A 16,191-nucleotide genomic window follows, 5' to 3' on the forward strand; every position below is an offset into this window, starting at 1 on the left:
GTGGAAATGTGTGTGGCTTTACGCCAAGTTTAGGTTTTATACATCGCGATTTGAGTGTGGAAACATTCGTACGCAACATTTCTGTGCGTACGCACCGTTTATACATGAGGCCCCAGGTGTTTGCAATCATTTCAATAGCTTCTTTCACATTAATTTTAATCTCCTCCTGTCTACAAGTTATGCTGACGAGAATTTTTCTCAGCATTTGCTCGCGATAATACACTTTCAGGGTGCGTATGATGCCCAAATGGCCGAAGCACTGCTGTGCAATTGGGTGGGAGGAATTCAATGCGAATATTATCTAAATGTGGACGAATATTATGGGCAGCACAGTTATCAATCAGAAGCCGAATCATCCTTTTCTTCTTCATATTGTGAGGTTTCTGAACTCTTTTGGGATCCCACCCAACGGGGAGGACACGCCGAAGCGCAATTGCCGTGTCTGTGGAAGATTGATTGTCCGTTGCCAGGGCAGGGCAACAGCAGGCTCACAGCAGGTGCAGTAAGGCGCCACAGAAGCAAATCATAAAAGATCGGGGTCATGCTATAAGTCCCTGTTTTGCAACCCAAAACACGAGGTTTAGTCTCAGTACTTTAGCAACACCAGCTTTATTCAGCTTGAAACAGGAACAGCATGGTTATTGTTGCGTGATCTGCCACTCTCCTATACACAGACACAGCAGTCAGGCAGGGTTGTGGCTAGGTTATACTGTGCCCTGCATTTACAATGTTCCTTGCATCACCCATCGAGTTTGCTTTGGTGGAGAGACGCAGCAGAGTTATGAGCCTGCTGTTGCCCCGGCAATGGATAAACAGTCTTCCACAGACGGGGTGATTGCACTTTGGGACACTGTTTGGTGTGTTGTCCAGTTGGGGGAGGTCTCGAGAGTTTAGAAACCTCACATTTTCTTGAATGAGTGCCGCATTAATAGGAATGTTTCTTGAATGAGCATCACTGAACCACATAAAAACTGCTTTTTCAACATCTTCAAATGCAGCAGTTCGCATAAGTTTGCAACCCAAGATTTTTCTTCTTTTTTTGCTCGGTCTTTGCAGAAAGATGACCGTGTCGATGATGTAATTCTGAATTCACTGGCAACGTCTTTTTTTCTTTTTGCCTCAATCGAGAGCCGGAAAAATGTATTTATTTATTTATTTATTTTTTCTTCCTAATTTGAACTGTTACTGTTTTTTTGTGTCTGCCATTTCTGTAGGAGGGTGACAGTGAGTTAAATTCCAATGGATGTTTTTCAAATGTTGACGAGCAATAAGCAAAAGGTAGCACTGAAAATCACTGAAAACAAAAACAGCAAAAAAAAAATAAAAAAAACAGTATGAGGGAAGTTCGAATAAAGAAAGAAAAAAATTTTTCCAACTTTTCTGTTTGGGGATCGTTGTGCACAACTGAGATGTAACCACAGAACTAACTGCTCTGTGGATGATTCATTCAGGCATTTCAAGGTCTTTTGGGCACTTCGTTGTAATGAAAGTATCTGCTGAATATATTTTGTAGTAACAAGATTTCTATAGACTCGTGCCATATGAGGAAACTGTCGGGACCAAAAAATACTTCGTTGTAATGAAAATTTTGTTGTAAAGCTATTCATTGTAACAGAATTTTACCTGTATTTAAATCATTTCTCTTTTTATTCATGAATCTAAGTTATCCATTACTCTGACATTGCCTATGTGAAGGAGCTGTTTTGCCCATATTTGAAACACCTGGTTGCAGCACCTTTTAGCAGCAATAATTGAAACTAAATACTTTCCATAATTTAATATCAATATTCTACATCAGTTTTGAAGAATTATAGCCCATTCCCATTTGCAGGACTGCATTAATTCAAATGTATTGGTAGATTTATAAACAAACTTCTTGTTTCAGGTCCAGTAACTCTATTGAGTTCATATCAGGATTTTAACTACTCTACTCAACGCTCTTAATTTTGTTTCTTCTGTACCACTCAGATTTGTGTTTTGGGTCATCGTCCAGCTGCATAACCCAATTACGTTTCAACTTCAGGCCATGGACAGATGCTTTGGCATTCTCCTTAAGAATATTCTGATTTAAGCTTTCAAATCAATTAAATGTATTCTGTTATTGATTTTGAAATACTGTATACTGTAAGAGTTTTTGTTTTCCTAACTTGAAGTAATGCAGATTATATAAATTGGTATTTTGTTTTAATTTGGGTATCTTTCAGTAGTTTACATGGAGTTTGTGTCTTTCTTGCTGGTTTTCCAGTTGTTTCTGTTATCCAAATCCAAGAAACATAAATGGCAGTTGACAGATTGTTGCTTTGAGGGATCTTTTTATTTACATCCATCTTATGAAAATATTGGAGAATGGGCAAATGTTGCCTCAGCAGTCTCACTGCTGTGTACTTGCCTTTTTATTTTTAGACTATTTTTATATCTCTCTTAGAAACCAGTGCACCCTCTGTTGTTTCCTTCTGTCTTGTGTTGCTTCATTTTTTAGCATGTGGTGTTTATTATTTAAGGCAGTGGAAAACTTCTGTGGTTAGCTGCACAGTATGCTCTTAAAATAACCTGATAAGGAATAAGTAACAGACATATTGGCTCTAGTCACATGTTTTGGTCACACAGCTCATTTGGTCCTGCAAACAGTCAGTTTTTGTTGTGCTACTTGTATCTTATTTTCAGCTTGGCTTTCCACAGTATCCTTGGGTTTCTTCATAGCAAGACGGAAGAAATTACTTTACATTAACAAACGTGCCCCCACCATACCATTCTGCCCCCATTCTGGAAGGGTATTTATTGTTTTTACACTTCTGTGGGGCCAGTACTTTCCATGATAAGAGTAGATTTATTACAAGGAATATGATAAAAATAATGAAGTGTATTGGTATATAGCATAGCCTAAAAAACTTGCTTTATAGTGTATATAGTGGACAATTAATCACAAGGGAAAGAACACTTTTCTGAATGGCATAATAGCATAAAAAACATGTCAGGAGAGTTTAGCTTCACCATGCAGGAAATTCTTAAAATGTCAGTATTAAACAGTATAATATATCTTTCATTATCTGGATTGTAAAAAAAAAAAATGCCACAGGCATTGGGTCTCAACCAATAGCAGTTTTGCCCAATATTGGTGACGTACTGAACAATACGGTCTTGAGTTTTTCCATGTCTGTAATTCCATAGCAGCACCCATTTGAAATTAATTCATTCTGACTTTTTCTCTGCTGGTGTCTACTTTAGTCCGTCAGTTTTAGGCTATAGGCAGTATATTCATTATAGAATTCTTAAATTAGGGTTCTTATACTGAGTTCCTGAAGGTCCATATTGGTAACAGGGTTTTGGTCCAACCAATTTCTTAATTTTCAGTTAATTCTTCCCTTGGTAAAATATTTCTTTCATTGCATATTCTACCTTTTCAGACATTTCTAATACTTGTAGGTCTTTTTGACAGTGAATTCTGAAAAAAAAAATAAACAGACAACATAATTGATGGTCTAGCACACACACACAGGTTACATTACCATCTTGACAGAGAAGTAAACTGAGAGAAGGGTAATAAAGTCAAATAGAGCTAAAAGTGTTCCTGAACAGATGAGTTTTGAGTTGTTTTTTAAAAGAATTCATGGAGTCAGCTGACCTAATTTTGGTAGGTCATTCCAGAGTCTGGGCGCTATACAGCTGAAGGCCCTGTCACCCATGGAGTGTAGATTAGTGAGGGGCACAACAAGATTGCCAGAATCAGAGGACCTTAGTGGGCGGGCAGGCACACAGTGATGGAGAAGGTCACTGATGTAGTTTGGCGCGAGGTTATTTAAGGCTTTGTAAGTTATTAGTAGGATTTTATATTTGATTCTGTAAGACACAGGGAGCCAGTGGAGACGGAGCAGGATGGGTGTTATGTGCTCGCTGCTGCTGGTTCGAGTAAGGACTCTTGCAGCTGAGTTTTGAATAAGCTGGAGCTGTGATATAAGATTAGAAGGGGCACCTGCCAGTAGGGAATTACAATAATCGATGCGGGATGTGATAAAAGCATGGACAAGTTTCTCAGCATTAGAAAAGTAGAGGAAGGAGCGAACACGGGATATGTTATGGAGGTGAAAGTAAGAAAGTTTCTTAATGTGATTTATGTGGGCAGAATAAGAGAGAGAGGAATCAAAAATGACACCAAGATTTTTTACAGTAGAGGCAGGTCTGATGAGATCACTGCCAAGATAGACTGGGAAGGAGCTCATTTTATTAAGTTGCATTTTAGTCCCAATTTGCAGGAGTTCTGTTTTATTGCAATTTAATTTTAAAGAGTTCTGCTCCATCCAGGTTTTAATTTCACTAAGGCAGGTTGTGAGCTGAGAAAGCTCCACTTTTAACATTGAAGTAGAGTTGAGTATCATCTGCATAAAAATGATAACCCAGTCCATAGCTACGGATATTATGGCCAAGGGAAAGCATGTAAATACAGAAAAGCAGAGGACCAAGGACAGAGCCTTGAGGCACTCCTTGTGTGATTGGCGCTGAGCTGGATCTGCTCTTGCCAAGACTAACAAACTCTTGCCTATCAGTCAGATAGGACTTGAACCACTGGAGGGCAGTGCCAGAGATACCCAGCATGTTCTCCATTCTGGACAGTAGGATGTCATGTCTGACAGTGTCAAATGCTGCACTGAGGTCTAACAGAATTAATATGCTGGTTTGTCCAGAGTCTGCTGCCATAAGCAAATCATTGGTTACCCGTAGCAGAGCAGTTTCACAGCTGTGCCGTGCCCTGAAACCAGACTGAAAGGGTTCCATCAAATTATTAGAGGTTAGGTAATTGGTGAGTTGGGAAGCTACAACACGCTCAAGAAATTTTGACAGGAAAGGTAAGTGGGAAATAGGCCGGAAATTGTTAAGATTGTCAGCATCAAGACCAGACTTTTTTAACATTGGGGTTACAGAAGCAATTTTAAAAGTTAGCAGCACAGAACCAGTGTCAAGGGATGAGTTTATTATTGTTGGGGTCCAGTACACAAGTAGTTGGCCTCATCTTACAAAGCAGGTTATTAACAGACGCAGATGTGACTGGTGAGAACTTAGAGAAGGAGCTGGATGGAGTGGGAAAACAGGGAGAGATATAAACAGATGATGTATTTATGTTAGTTGAATTATTTAGATCGTTAATTTTGTTACGGAAAAAGTGGAGGAATTCCTCACAGACTTCAGTAGAAGAGGTAGTTGGGCCAGATGCGGGTTTGAGTAGTTTATTAACTACAGAGAACAGAACCCTTGGGTTATCGTGGCCACTTTCTATTATTCTGCCATAATGGGTGTTCATGGCAGAAGTTAGTGCTTCTCTGTAAGCTCTTTGGTGGTCAGAGAAAGCCTGGATATGCACGGTGAGGCCAGTCTTACGTGACATTCTGTCAAGGCGTCGGCCAGCTGCTTTCATAGATCGCAATTCTGAGTTGTACCAAGGAGCTGAACGTTTAAAGGAAACCTCCTTATGTTTTAAAGGAGCTGTTTTATCTAATGCTGAATGAAGGGCTGAGTTATAGTGGTCAACAAGACTATCTAGTGTTGGTGGAATAGGTGAAGACAGTAAAAGATCAGAAATGGATCCAGAAAGGAAAGAGTATTGTTTATTAATACACTTAGTACCTTGTGATTTATGGAAGCATGGTGTTTATCAACAATTGAACATACAGGATTTATGATGGATTAATAAAATAATTTTGGAATATTCACCTTCTGAATTATGCTTTGGGGTTTAGTTTTATGACAAAGAAAGGTTCTGTTGTACATTATATACCTTTTCACTATTTTGCCAGCATCCTGTATGTCACATAGAAACATTGACCAGTGCCTGTCTGTTACACCTGGAGCCATTATAGATGTCAATAAATTAAATTGTGACAGGCTATTTTGATGTAATTGGTGTTAGAGTTGTTTTTGACATTGCATCCTTCTTTAAGATTTAATGGCTAGTAGCAATTGACTATAGTAGTACAGTATGTTTGCATTACTTGGGGTGTTATTTAAAGCATATTTTTTAAGGATGCACCTGTATCTCTTTGCATACCACATATATAGTTGCTTTCTCTCTTAAGTTAATTCTCTGCTATCAATAAGTTTGTTGTATAAAAGAAAATTCAGGAGAGAATCTTCAAAATCTAAGCAGAATATGAAGCTGTGATATACTAGTCATGCTGAATTAATAATGTGTAAAATTATTTGATTTTAATACAGCTTTTAAAAATAGTGAATCCGGAGCACCCACAAGCAAGACATTTTCGATGGTTATTTAAAAGCAGCCAAAAAACATTTTCACATTGGTTGAAGTCTTATATGGAATGTGTGATTGAAGCAATCAGTGTATCCTTGCCTAGCACCTTATCAGAGATACTTTCAAGTGGTGCTCACCATCCTTGGCCATGTGTTTTGGTTCTATCTTCTACCTAAAGACTAGACTGGAATTTTCACCTACCTATCACATAGAATTGGGGTCACTAATCGGTCAAAATTTAGGTCACAACATGTCCTCATCATTTAATAGACCTTTTCAGGGTAACACCTGTGTCCAGCTTGGGACAGTTGCTCCCTGGGAATGTCTTTTTAAAAACGGTATCAAAGGATATATTTAACTTGCTTTAAAATACATATTTTGCCCACAATATTCAATTGCAGTGTAATTATTTATACATACAAATCTTGGCTGAAGAGAAGCCATTGGAACAGTACAATCATTGACCAGTTCTTCAGTGAAAAATGCTGATGACTGTCGTTCTGGTTCAGCAGAGCACAGGAGGCATTCTTGTTGTAGAAGACTTCTGACTAGAAGTTCCCTGGCCATCATAAATACCCAGACATTTTGCATATTCAGTGAGCTATTTGTGAAAATTACCGGTACCAGTTTTGGGTAACTACCAACTGAGCTGTTTGAATATGCTATATATGGACTGTGCTCTTCTAAGACCCAAACACAGCACATTCTTTCCTTATCTGCACTCAGTGCACCTCTTCTAACCACCCATGGCGCCTCTCTGAATATGATTGGTTAGGTCTGCTTTAATTACTTAAGGTACTTTCTCTAAAGAACTTGATTTGCTTCACAAATCACAATATCAGATAGTTATTTTTCAATTCTGGTTAGAACACTGAACAGAAGTACACCTGGTAAAAAAACATTTTTCTAAAATGTTATATAGTACAGTACTTTAAACTTTTGCTAATATTGGTTTGCTCATGTGTAAGAATTCTAAAATACTATTTATGGAAGGAAATTTCAAGTATTACTTAGTTGAAAACTTTAGCTTTTCTGCTGAACTGCAATTGGTAATACTCTCTTCCATTGTTTTCCCTCATGTTTTGTTGCTAAGGGGGCTTTGAATGTAACTGCTGGAAGGAACACCTAACATAAAGGCGTGGTGTAGTGGTTGAGACTTTGGGCCTAGAACTTCAGACCCTGGGGTTGTGGGTTCAGATTCTGCAGCTGACATTGTGTGACTTTGAGTAAGTCAGTTCACCTACCTGTGCTCCATTTAGAAAAACAAAAGAAATGCAACCATTTGTATCTCAGATTTTGTAAGTTATCTTGGATAAATGCGTCAGTCAAATAATAAGTAATAATATAACTACTGTAAGTTTTATTTATCAAAATTAAATGATAATGGGTAGTGTATGTTTTATACTAATAACTCAAAATAAAAACAAAGATCTGAAGTGTATGAGATGGCCTTTTTGCTAACTAGGTTCATCCACCCATAGAGTAAAATATTACTCATTCACTAAAAAAATCAATTTCTGAATATATATATATAATAATTTAGTAATCTCCTGTAGAAAAGAGTGTTAAAATGAAGCAACTCAGTTTTTAGTGAACAGTCTTTATCAATGACAGCCACACAGAAATATTAGCTTGCTTTATTTTTGTTTGTTTTTAAATTTCCTATCAGCAACTTCAAGCCACATTGCAGTGAGACACTTGTCATCTGTAACAAATTCTGACTTTTGAGTATACCCACACCTTCCCAGGTTCATCTTGTGGGGTAACTCCAGAATGGGAGGGAAACCACCTTTTATGTACTGATCTTCATCTCTCACATGGTCACTAGGCACTTGTCCTCTCTCATTTCTGTTTCCAGGAGTGGGTCTTGATATCCTTATTCTCAGTGAAATATTTCAGACAGTCACATGGGTCGTGGGCAGCACGGTGGCGCAGTGGTAGCGCTGCTGCCTCGCAGTTATGAAACCTGGGTTTGCTTCCCAGGTCCTTCCTGAGTGGAGTTTGCATGTTCTCCCTGTGTCTGCGTGGGTTTCCTCCCACAGTCCAAAGACATGTAGGTTAGTTGCATTGGCGATCCTAAATTGTCCCGTGTGTGTGCTTGGTGTGTGTGTGTGCGTGTGTGTGCCCTGCAGTGGGCTGGCGCCCTGCCCTGGGATTTGTTCCTGCCTTGTACCCTGTGCTTGCTGGGATTGGCTCCAGCAGTCCCCCATGACCCTGTGTAGGATATAGCGGGTTGGACAATGACTGACTGACTGACATGGGCCATTAAGTTTGCCATGGATCAGGACACATCTCTTCTTCTAATGATCATTAAGGAACATAATCCTCCTACTGTGCCAAGGTTGCAAATCATGAAGAGAGGCAGAGTAATTTATTTTATTAATTTAAGTAGTGTTGACAATTTATGTATGATAATTCTGTTTTTGGCAAGTTGGCTAAGCAAAAGTGCACTTTGTTGTGTGTATGATACTGTAACTGCTCATGAGGGTCTTATTTTTTTACTTTGTCTTTTGTAGAACATCTTTTCCTTCAGACCTGCAGCCTGTCAAATTAGACTCACCTCATCGTTTAGGAGCCACCAGCCCTTGCATCTCCATCACCAGCAGTAACCCTCATCTGATCTCCCAACACCAGCCAGCACTACCATTGCGATCTACAGGCATTAGTTCCACTCCACCTACAACAGCTGATGACTTACCCTCAACCTCATCCATCCAGCCGAACATTTTCACCAGTGGCCATGTTAAAAACTCACCCATTTCAGCATGGAAGACTTCGTGGTTAATGGGAACTGACACTTCCAGTAGTGTCGCTGTATGGCAGGGTACTAGTGCAGGCCCAGTAGTCAGAGGTGTGGGTCTTGCTCTGTTTGGTGTTTCTGCTGACTGCAAGACTCTGTGTCAGAGTCTTGTAGAAGAGGGACGCTGTCAGCTGCTCTATGTTGTTGAAGATCAGCTCTGGGAAGTGGAGAGCGTCTTCAGTCAGGAGCAACTGAGCCATATAAGGATCCTGCGCTCAGTAGACACTGACATTGTCTTCAGTGACAAGCGGTAAGCTGCTTTTTTGTTAAGATAATAGATAAAGTTGACTGTACATTATCTAGCTGCTGAATATTATATTTTTTTAAAGTAATGATTGCTGGAAAGAAATCCAACAATATACTGTATATTACTAACAACTCAAACAATAGGAAGAATCATGGTAGTCTCTCAAAGAGCTTTAGGGAAAAAATGATTTGGCAATTTCTTTTAGTGCTTTAGTCATGGCCCATCACCCTCTTCTGGAATTATAGCTCATCCTACAGATAGTGCTGATATTTCAGAGGGTAGGCTGTTTCCTTGTGCCCTCCAGCATCTATTGGTCACCAAAATTGTCAGAAAAAGTGGCCACTAGTTAAATTCCAGTTTTTCTACTTTTTTATTTTATGTTGTCGTGTTGCAACACCCAAAACTTTGTGGGGAAAATGGAAATAAAATTATTCACACCTGTCTGAAAGGAAGTATCAAACGTAAAGTAGCAAGCTATTTACTTGGTTGCAAGAAAATACAAAGAGTTGTGTGTGTTTCAACTGTATGATAACAATCCCAAAAAGATGATGATGTTATGCTTTCAGCACACTTAAAAGATAATATGTGATATTTAAGGAAATTAATACTACATATGGAAGTTTTTAGAAGTGAAAAGTTCTAGAAATTTACTGTCTATTAAATTCAATTCTGAAATATTTTTAAATTGAAAAGATTGTTGCTTATCTAATGGGGATCTTCATGCTGAATCATAAGGTTTGAGGAAGAATTTAAAAAAAATATCATTAAAATATAAACTTTTTTCAAAAAGTGAGCAATCTGAAACATGTCAGTCTAATTTGAAAATGTTCCTGTCACCAGCATGGCCCAGTTAGTTCTATAAATTCCTGTGATGGTAAACACTTATCCCCTTTCACACCTTACAGGCTATTCCAGGAATTTACCAGTAAATTGCCAGGTTGAGGGCAAGTGTGAACAAAGCTGGAGTCGAGCATCATAGGAAATTCCACTAAGCAGTTTTCTATTTCAATATGTAATAATTCCCACACATCTATAGGATCTGCTTATGTGTAAACAAAATGTCAGAAGAGATACTGAACATGCCAACATTAATCCCAGTGAACCAATCATTGGAGAGTTGGCTAACAGTATATACAAGCCTACAAGTAGATCCATTGTTTTCAGGGTGTTTATTTGTTTTGCAAAGTTTGCTATTTAAACAGTGCCTGGAAATTGGATGAATTTTGAAGTGAAGAAGCTACTCTGAGTGAGAGCACAGGGATGTTTCTACCAAATGCGGCCATATGTAGTCTGCTGTTTATGTGCGTCCATATCAGTAAGTTGGAAGAATTTCCTATTGCTGAAGAGAGGAGTGTATTCAGCTGATAGTAAAGCATTGGTGAAATAAATCATGTGCATTTCTTATCTGATGATGATGTTTCTGTAGTTTTAAATTAAATTAAAGATAAACTAGCTGTTTTGCCCTTAACTGCCATAATAGTTGATTTGTTTGTAGTATTACTTTGTTTTTAATAAAGATTTTAAATCATTCAAAGTATGCAAATTATGTACAGTATTTGTTTGGAAAAATAGTAGTACAAGAACAAAAATGGCAATTAACTAATGCTGCTGTATATTTTCATTTAGACAGGAATTACAGTATGTGGTCAGTCTGTGCTGCGGTTTGTTAGGTTCTTATGTCATGTATATGCCCTTCCTATTTATTTCTATCTATTGCAGTAGAAACAATGGTTTAAATGTGGCAGCATAAAAAGAAGCATTTAAGTGGATGTACAGCATCACTAATGTGTTTGTCATTGAAATATGTATATATATTTTTTAACCTTAAAGTGCACTGTAGACTTGAAACCTTACATGTTGAACAATACTCATTTGATGTTCAGTTCATGGGTTCTTCCATCAGTAAGTGTAAGAGCATTTAGTGATTACTGTGTGATGCAAACACCAATTTTTTTCTTATATCCTGTTATGTGCACAGTACATTTTCACAGCCTGCACTGAATATCTTGTAGGCTAGTCAAATTTAATTCTAGCGTGATTTAGTCCAGGCTGTAGTAAATCCATGCATCATTTCATCTGGGTTGATTACCCCATATGATTCATAGATCACGCTTCTGATAAGTATAATGATACGTCAGTGTCTAAAATATGATTATAAGAATGGGACAAAAGTGAACATCTTTAACTTGTAGGTGACAAATCAAAGCTCTCTACACTACAGGAAGTACTAGTATCTTTTTACTTCTAATTTAAAACAGTAATGAAGGTGACTTAGTTTAAACTATGCATGTACACCAAGATGTCAACAACAGCCACTTGCTTAATTAATAATAATAATAATAAAAACTAAATATCACCTTGACATACTTCCATTTTAAGTAGTCCTGATAGGAGAATGTTGCAGTATTATAGTCGACTCAATACAAACGCATTTATTTTTCTACATCATATAATGTTATAAGAGCATTCCTTTACTGCACTTGGTAATTGTCATTATCTGAACTTTTTTCGTTCACCTCTTTTTCCATCTTTATTCTTATATATTGTCTTATTAGCTTCCATGGTAGTTCTTTGTAAAAGACAATATCCTTTCTATCTAAACCATGAACAGCAACAGACTTAAAACAGATGTCATTAGGATAAAGCCTAATCCAAGTGATATTGTAGCTGAAACACGCTGCTCAAAGAAGGCACATGGAGTTTCAGGAAGGCAGCATAATCAAGTTTTATTGCGTGATGCATACACGGAACCAAATCAAATGAAATGAGCAATTAGCAAATTCAACACGCTTACATTTTATTACAATTTTTATCACTTATGCTAAATGCTCTCCTCCTTTTGACTAGGGCTGCAATGATTAGTCGACGTAATCAACGACGTTGACTACAAAAAATCGTTGATGCGGATTTTTTATTGTCGACGTGTCATAAATAGAATTGGTTTTAGTAATTGCAAAGCACTACATGAACGTCTGGGGGCAGTATTGGTTGTTATAGTTTGTCAAGACAGTACACAGTCCTACCAATGAAGAGAGAACATCTGAGGAGAAGAAGAATGTAGAGGAAAATAAACGTGGTTGCGATGGCGAGTCGCATAGAGGAGGTGGAAGGAAATGGAAAAAAATTGATACAAAAACTTTCTAAAGTGTGGGAGCACTTCACTGAAAAAAAAAAAAAAAAATTGAATGCAGATTATGCAAAGCGGAGCTTTCTTTTCGTGGCAGCACCACCGTGATGCATGAGCATCTGAAACGCAAGCATCCTGGAGCTGTGATGCTGCCATCGCTTGAGAGGTAAGTTTTAGCAAGTAAAGTTAGTGTCACGTGTTAACGTTGATGTTTGTACTATAATGTGCATATCAAGGTTTCCATAATGATAGTTAACCCTTAAACCTACACATACTTGGGGGTTAATGCACCCCTGGACACCAAATACTTTTTAGCTGCACCTTTTAAGGAAACGTCACAATTCACAAAGACAATGGGAAATTTTAATGGAACGCATTTTTTTCATGCAAAGAGCATCACAATTACTGCAACACTGATCATTTTACACACTGCAAATGAACTGTGAAAATTATAAAAAAAAACTACTGCAACAATCTATTATTACATGTTCAAGGTGTAACTGAAGTCATTGATGAAATTCAGTAAATCACCGAGCCAACTGCGCTTGAACTGGCTGCATGCAAACACACAGAGGTAAACGCTGATGATTGCAGGCTCGTCTAGTGCAGTGGCTGAATCCCAGAGACAGTGGTGCTGCAGTTCTGCCAGGGCCGGCAGTGGTCGTGAGCTCGCTGCTCCACGAATATACGGCTTTGACTGATCAGCTCTGGCGTGCTAGTAAATTGGTGTATGAAGCAAATATAGCCGGTTGCGGGGTTCAATGAATATACATCGCCGAATATACTCGGCTCAGTGTGCTGGCAAATTGCACTGAGAAACAACTTTAGCCGGTTCCGGTGGTTTAAGGGTTAAGTGAATATAATTTCACGTATGTTTGCTAACGTGTTTGGAGCTATAGTAAACGAGTGAATAGGAGTAGCTGGGCCGTCCTAGTTTTTTTTTTTTCTTCTTTTTTCGTATAATAAAGAGTTCATATGAATAGTAAACCATCTCTAACTAACGTCAGGTAACTTGTGTTTTGGAGTATCAGTAATTAGCTTGTTACATATTTTAGTCTGTTATTTTTTTATTTTGGCATAATATAGTACATGATGTGATAAACTACAACACTTTTCCTTCAGAGTGTGATGATTAAAACATCTTTCTCCGTCTGCGAAATCATTCTTGTGTGTTCTTGCTACCTGAGTCTACTCCCTCTGAGCGTCTCTTCTCAGCAACTGGGAACATTGTATCAAAAAAGAGAGCCAGCCTCACTCCAGAGCATGTTGAAATGCTCATGTTCCTGCACTGCAATCAGGAATATATGAACTGAATCTTTTATAAACTGTACATTATTGTTTTATTTTGTTTGAATTGAAGCTTTATTTAAACTTTTGGACTTTTAAGACATACCAGTGGCCATTTTTGGTTAAGTTAAATGAATTTTTTTTGTTTAAAGACTATGTGCACTTTAGTTTGTATTGTTTAATGTATTTCTTTTTTTATTGTGATGGCCACACTAATATAAAACATCTGATTATTTTCAAATTCATATGTTTCCTGGTTGTTATTTTAATTCGATTATTATTAACTTTAATTGCGTTAATGCGGAGACATCAGGGTGACATTCACAGGTGGACAGACATGAGCACTGGAGCCCAGAACAGGATGTGCAACCACACGGCGCAGGCATTATCAAAATGAAATAATCATGACTAATCGAAAACAAAATTGAACGATGAGTCGACTAGCAAAATAATCAATAGTTGCAGCCTTACTTCTGACTCTTCCCATCATTAGCTAATATTCATCACTTGACTGAAACTGCCATCATTACTTCATACCCTATGCAGGTGTCCAAAACTTATTTATCAATCGATTCCCACCAGTAAGTCGGAATCAGGCAGACCCACACATTAGATATTGGGCTAGAGGTTGGGGCAGTTACACCCCTAAAACAGTAACACTGCTTCTTGCAAGCTGTATTTTCCTTGACTTGTCATCACCTGTCCAGGCAGGCACACAGGGAGGCAGAGGCCCTGCCGCTGCAACTAGGAGGTTTTCTCTCATGGCCAAAGCCTCAAGGGCTACATTTCTTAAAACAATGGTCCGTTTAGCCCTCTGAAAGTACACTATGTCCTTGACTAAAGTTTTTAAGCTTAGCAGCTACAAAGAGAAAAATAATAAAATGGACAGGCGAGGGCTTTTTATGGTTTAACCCTTAGTATGCAAATGTGCATCAGAATATATAATACTTGTTCTTATACATGCTTTATGATTCTCTTTAAATATATGCAAATCATCGGCTTTAAGAATATGCTTTTAACATATTTTTCTATAGTGACAGGTTCCCATAAATAACAATGAATTATGAACATGGCTGAGCGTATATTAATGGACACCGCACAATCCACAAGTGCAAATATAGAATTGGATGTGTAGTTATGACAGTGTTGCCATGAGGTGAAATTCAGTGATCATAAAGTAGGTTCATAGTATTGTCAAATGTGCAGAGTACAGTAAAGTTCTTTTTCGCATGTGCTAATCAACATGCAGCACTTTGCCAGTCTCCAGTGTCATGATTAGTGAGTGTCGAGTTAAGAGTGTGAAGTGAAAGTGCATATTCCTTTTAGATTTTTCAGCATTGTATTATTACAGCTTGAAAACATGTTGTATTTAGCAGTCCTATTGGATTTTGTTTTGGGTTAAAATTAGGTAAAATTAGGTTTTTCTGGGGTTACCCATGTTTATGGGTTTGAATTATTTGCATATAGCTCCAAACTTGTGGGTGTGAACATTTTGCCAATAAGGGGTACCTCACTAGCTGCATTGCAGTAGATAATGTGAGTGCCACTGTTCACAAAGCTAAAAACTTGAAGACCTTTTTTTCCTTACAAGTCACATACTCACTTCACTGATATCAATGTGAAAATGTGTTGCTAACCTTTTATGGTTTAGTATGCAAATAACCTTTACTTGCTGCTTTTTTTTTGTATAGTAACATTTCTTAAACACTGGCATAGCAAAGTAAACAGTAACCATGTACATTTGTTACAATAAAAAAAAAAAAAAACAGAAGTACTGACTGTTAGCGCAGCCTAACATCCAACCATCCTACATCATTTTCAAAACCAGGTTATTCTATTGCAGCAGCACTGGGCACAATGCTGAAACCAACCCTGGCTGGGTGGCACACATCCACACTCATGCATACAGCACAGAAATTTCTGACTAACCCAGGCTGCATGTCTTTGAAATCTGGAAGGGAAAACAATACCAAGGAATGAAAATATAACAGAATAAAATAAACTTACCGACACAGAGCGAGTATGGCACTGCATCCATCCATTATCCATTCTGCTTAATTCAAACTCAAGGTTGTTAATTCCAGTTTTGTGCATGTAATGACTTTTTTGGAAATACGTAATATTTGCAATAAGTAATATTCAGAATTGGCCACATTTTTGAAACAGCTAAACTCACTAGGAATGAAAAAAAAGGTTAAATATTTTTTGCTGCAATCTTGCCTAACAAACATGACAGAAATACTGGTTAATTGCTCACATTGATTTTCCACATTTTCTCATAACCAGGAGTATTTCTATAACTTGGATGCAATACACCTAGTTATTAGGGATGTGTTTAACATTAGTTTAAAGAAAAAGATTCATTGTCTTTATCTACAGGCAGTACATTCATAAACTGACCACCAGTTCAACCTTATTCTGCAAAAAAATGCTTGTGGTATAAACAGAAGTTTGTAGTCATATGCTTTTAATAAACACTACTAGCCCGC

At 37.8% G+C, this 16,191-nt stretch overlaps 1 protein-coding gene across 1 annotated transcript in view; it reads left to right on the plus strand.

Annotated features, from left to right (window-relative positions):
* LOC114656054 (myo-inositol 2-dehydrogenase-like) overlaps nt 1-16,191 on the plus strand; it is a 53,364-nt gene that overhangs the window by 8,368 nt on the left and 28,805 nt on the right. The window contains exon 2 of the mRNA XM_028807450.2: nt 8,758-9,291. Coding sequence (XP_028663283.2) covers nt 8,758-9,291 — 534 coding nt within the window. The remainder of the gene's footprint in view (nt 1-8,757; nt 9,292-16,191) is intronic.

Source organism: Erpetoichthys calabaricus, chromosome 8, assembly GCF_900747795.2.
Source record: "Erpetoichthys calabaricus chromosome 8, fErpCal1.3, whole genome shotgun sequence".
Classification (NCBI taxonomy): domain Eukaryota; kingdom Metazoa; phylum Chordata; class Cladistia; order Polypteriformes; family Polypteridae; genus Erpetoichthys; species Erpetoichthys calabaricus.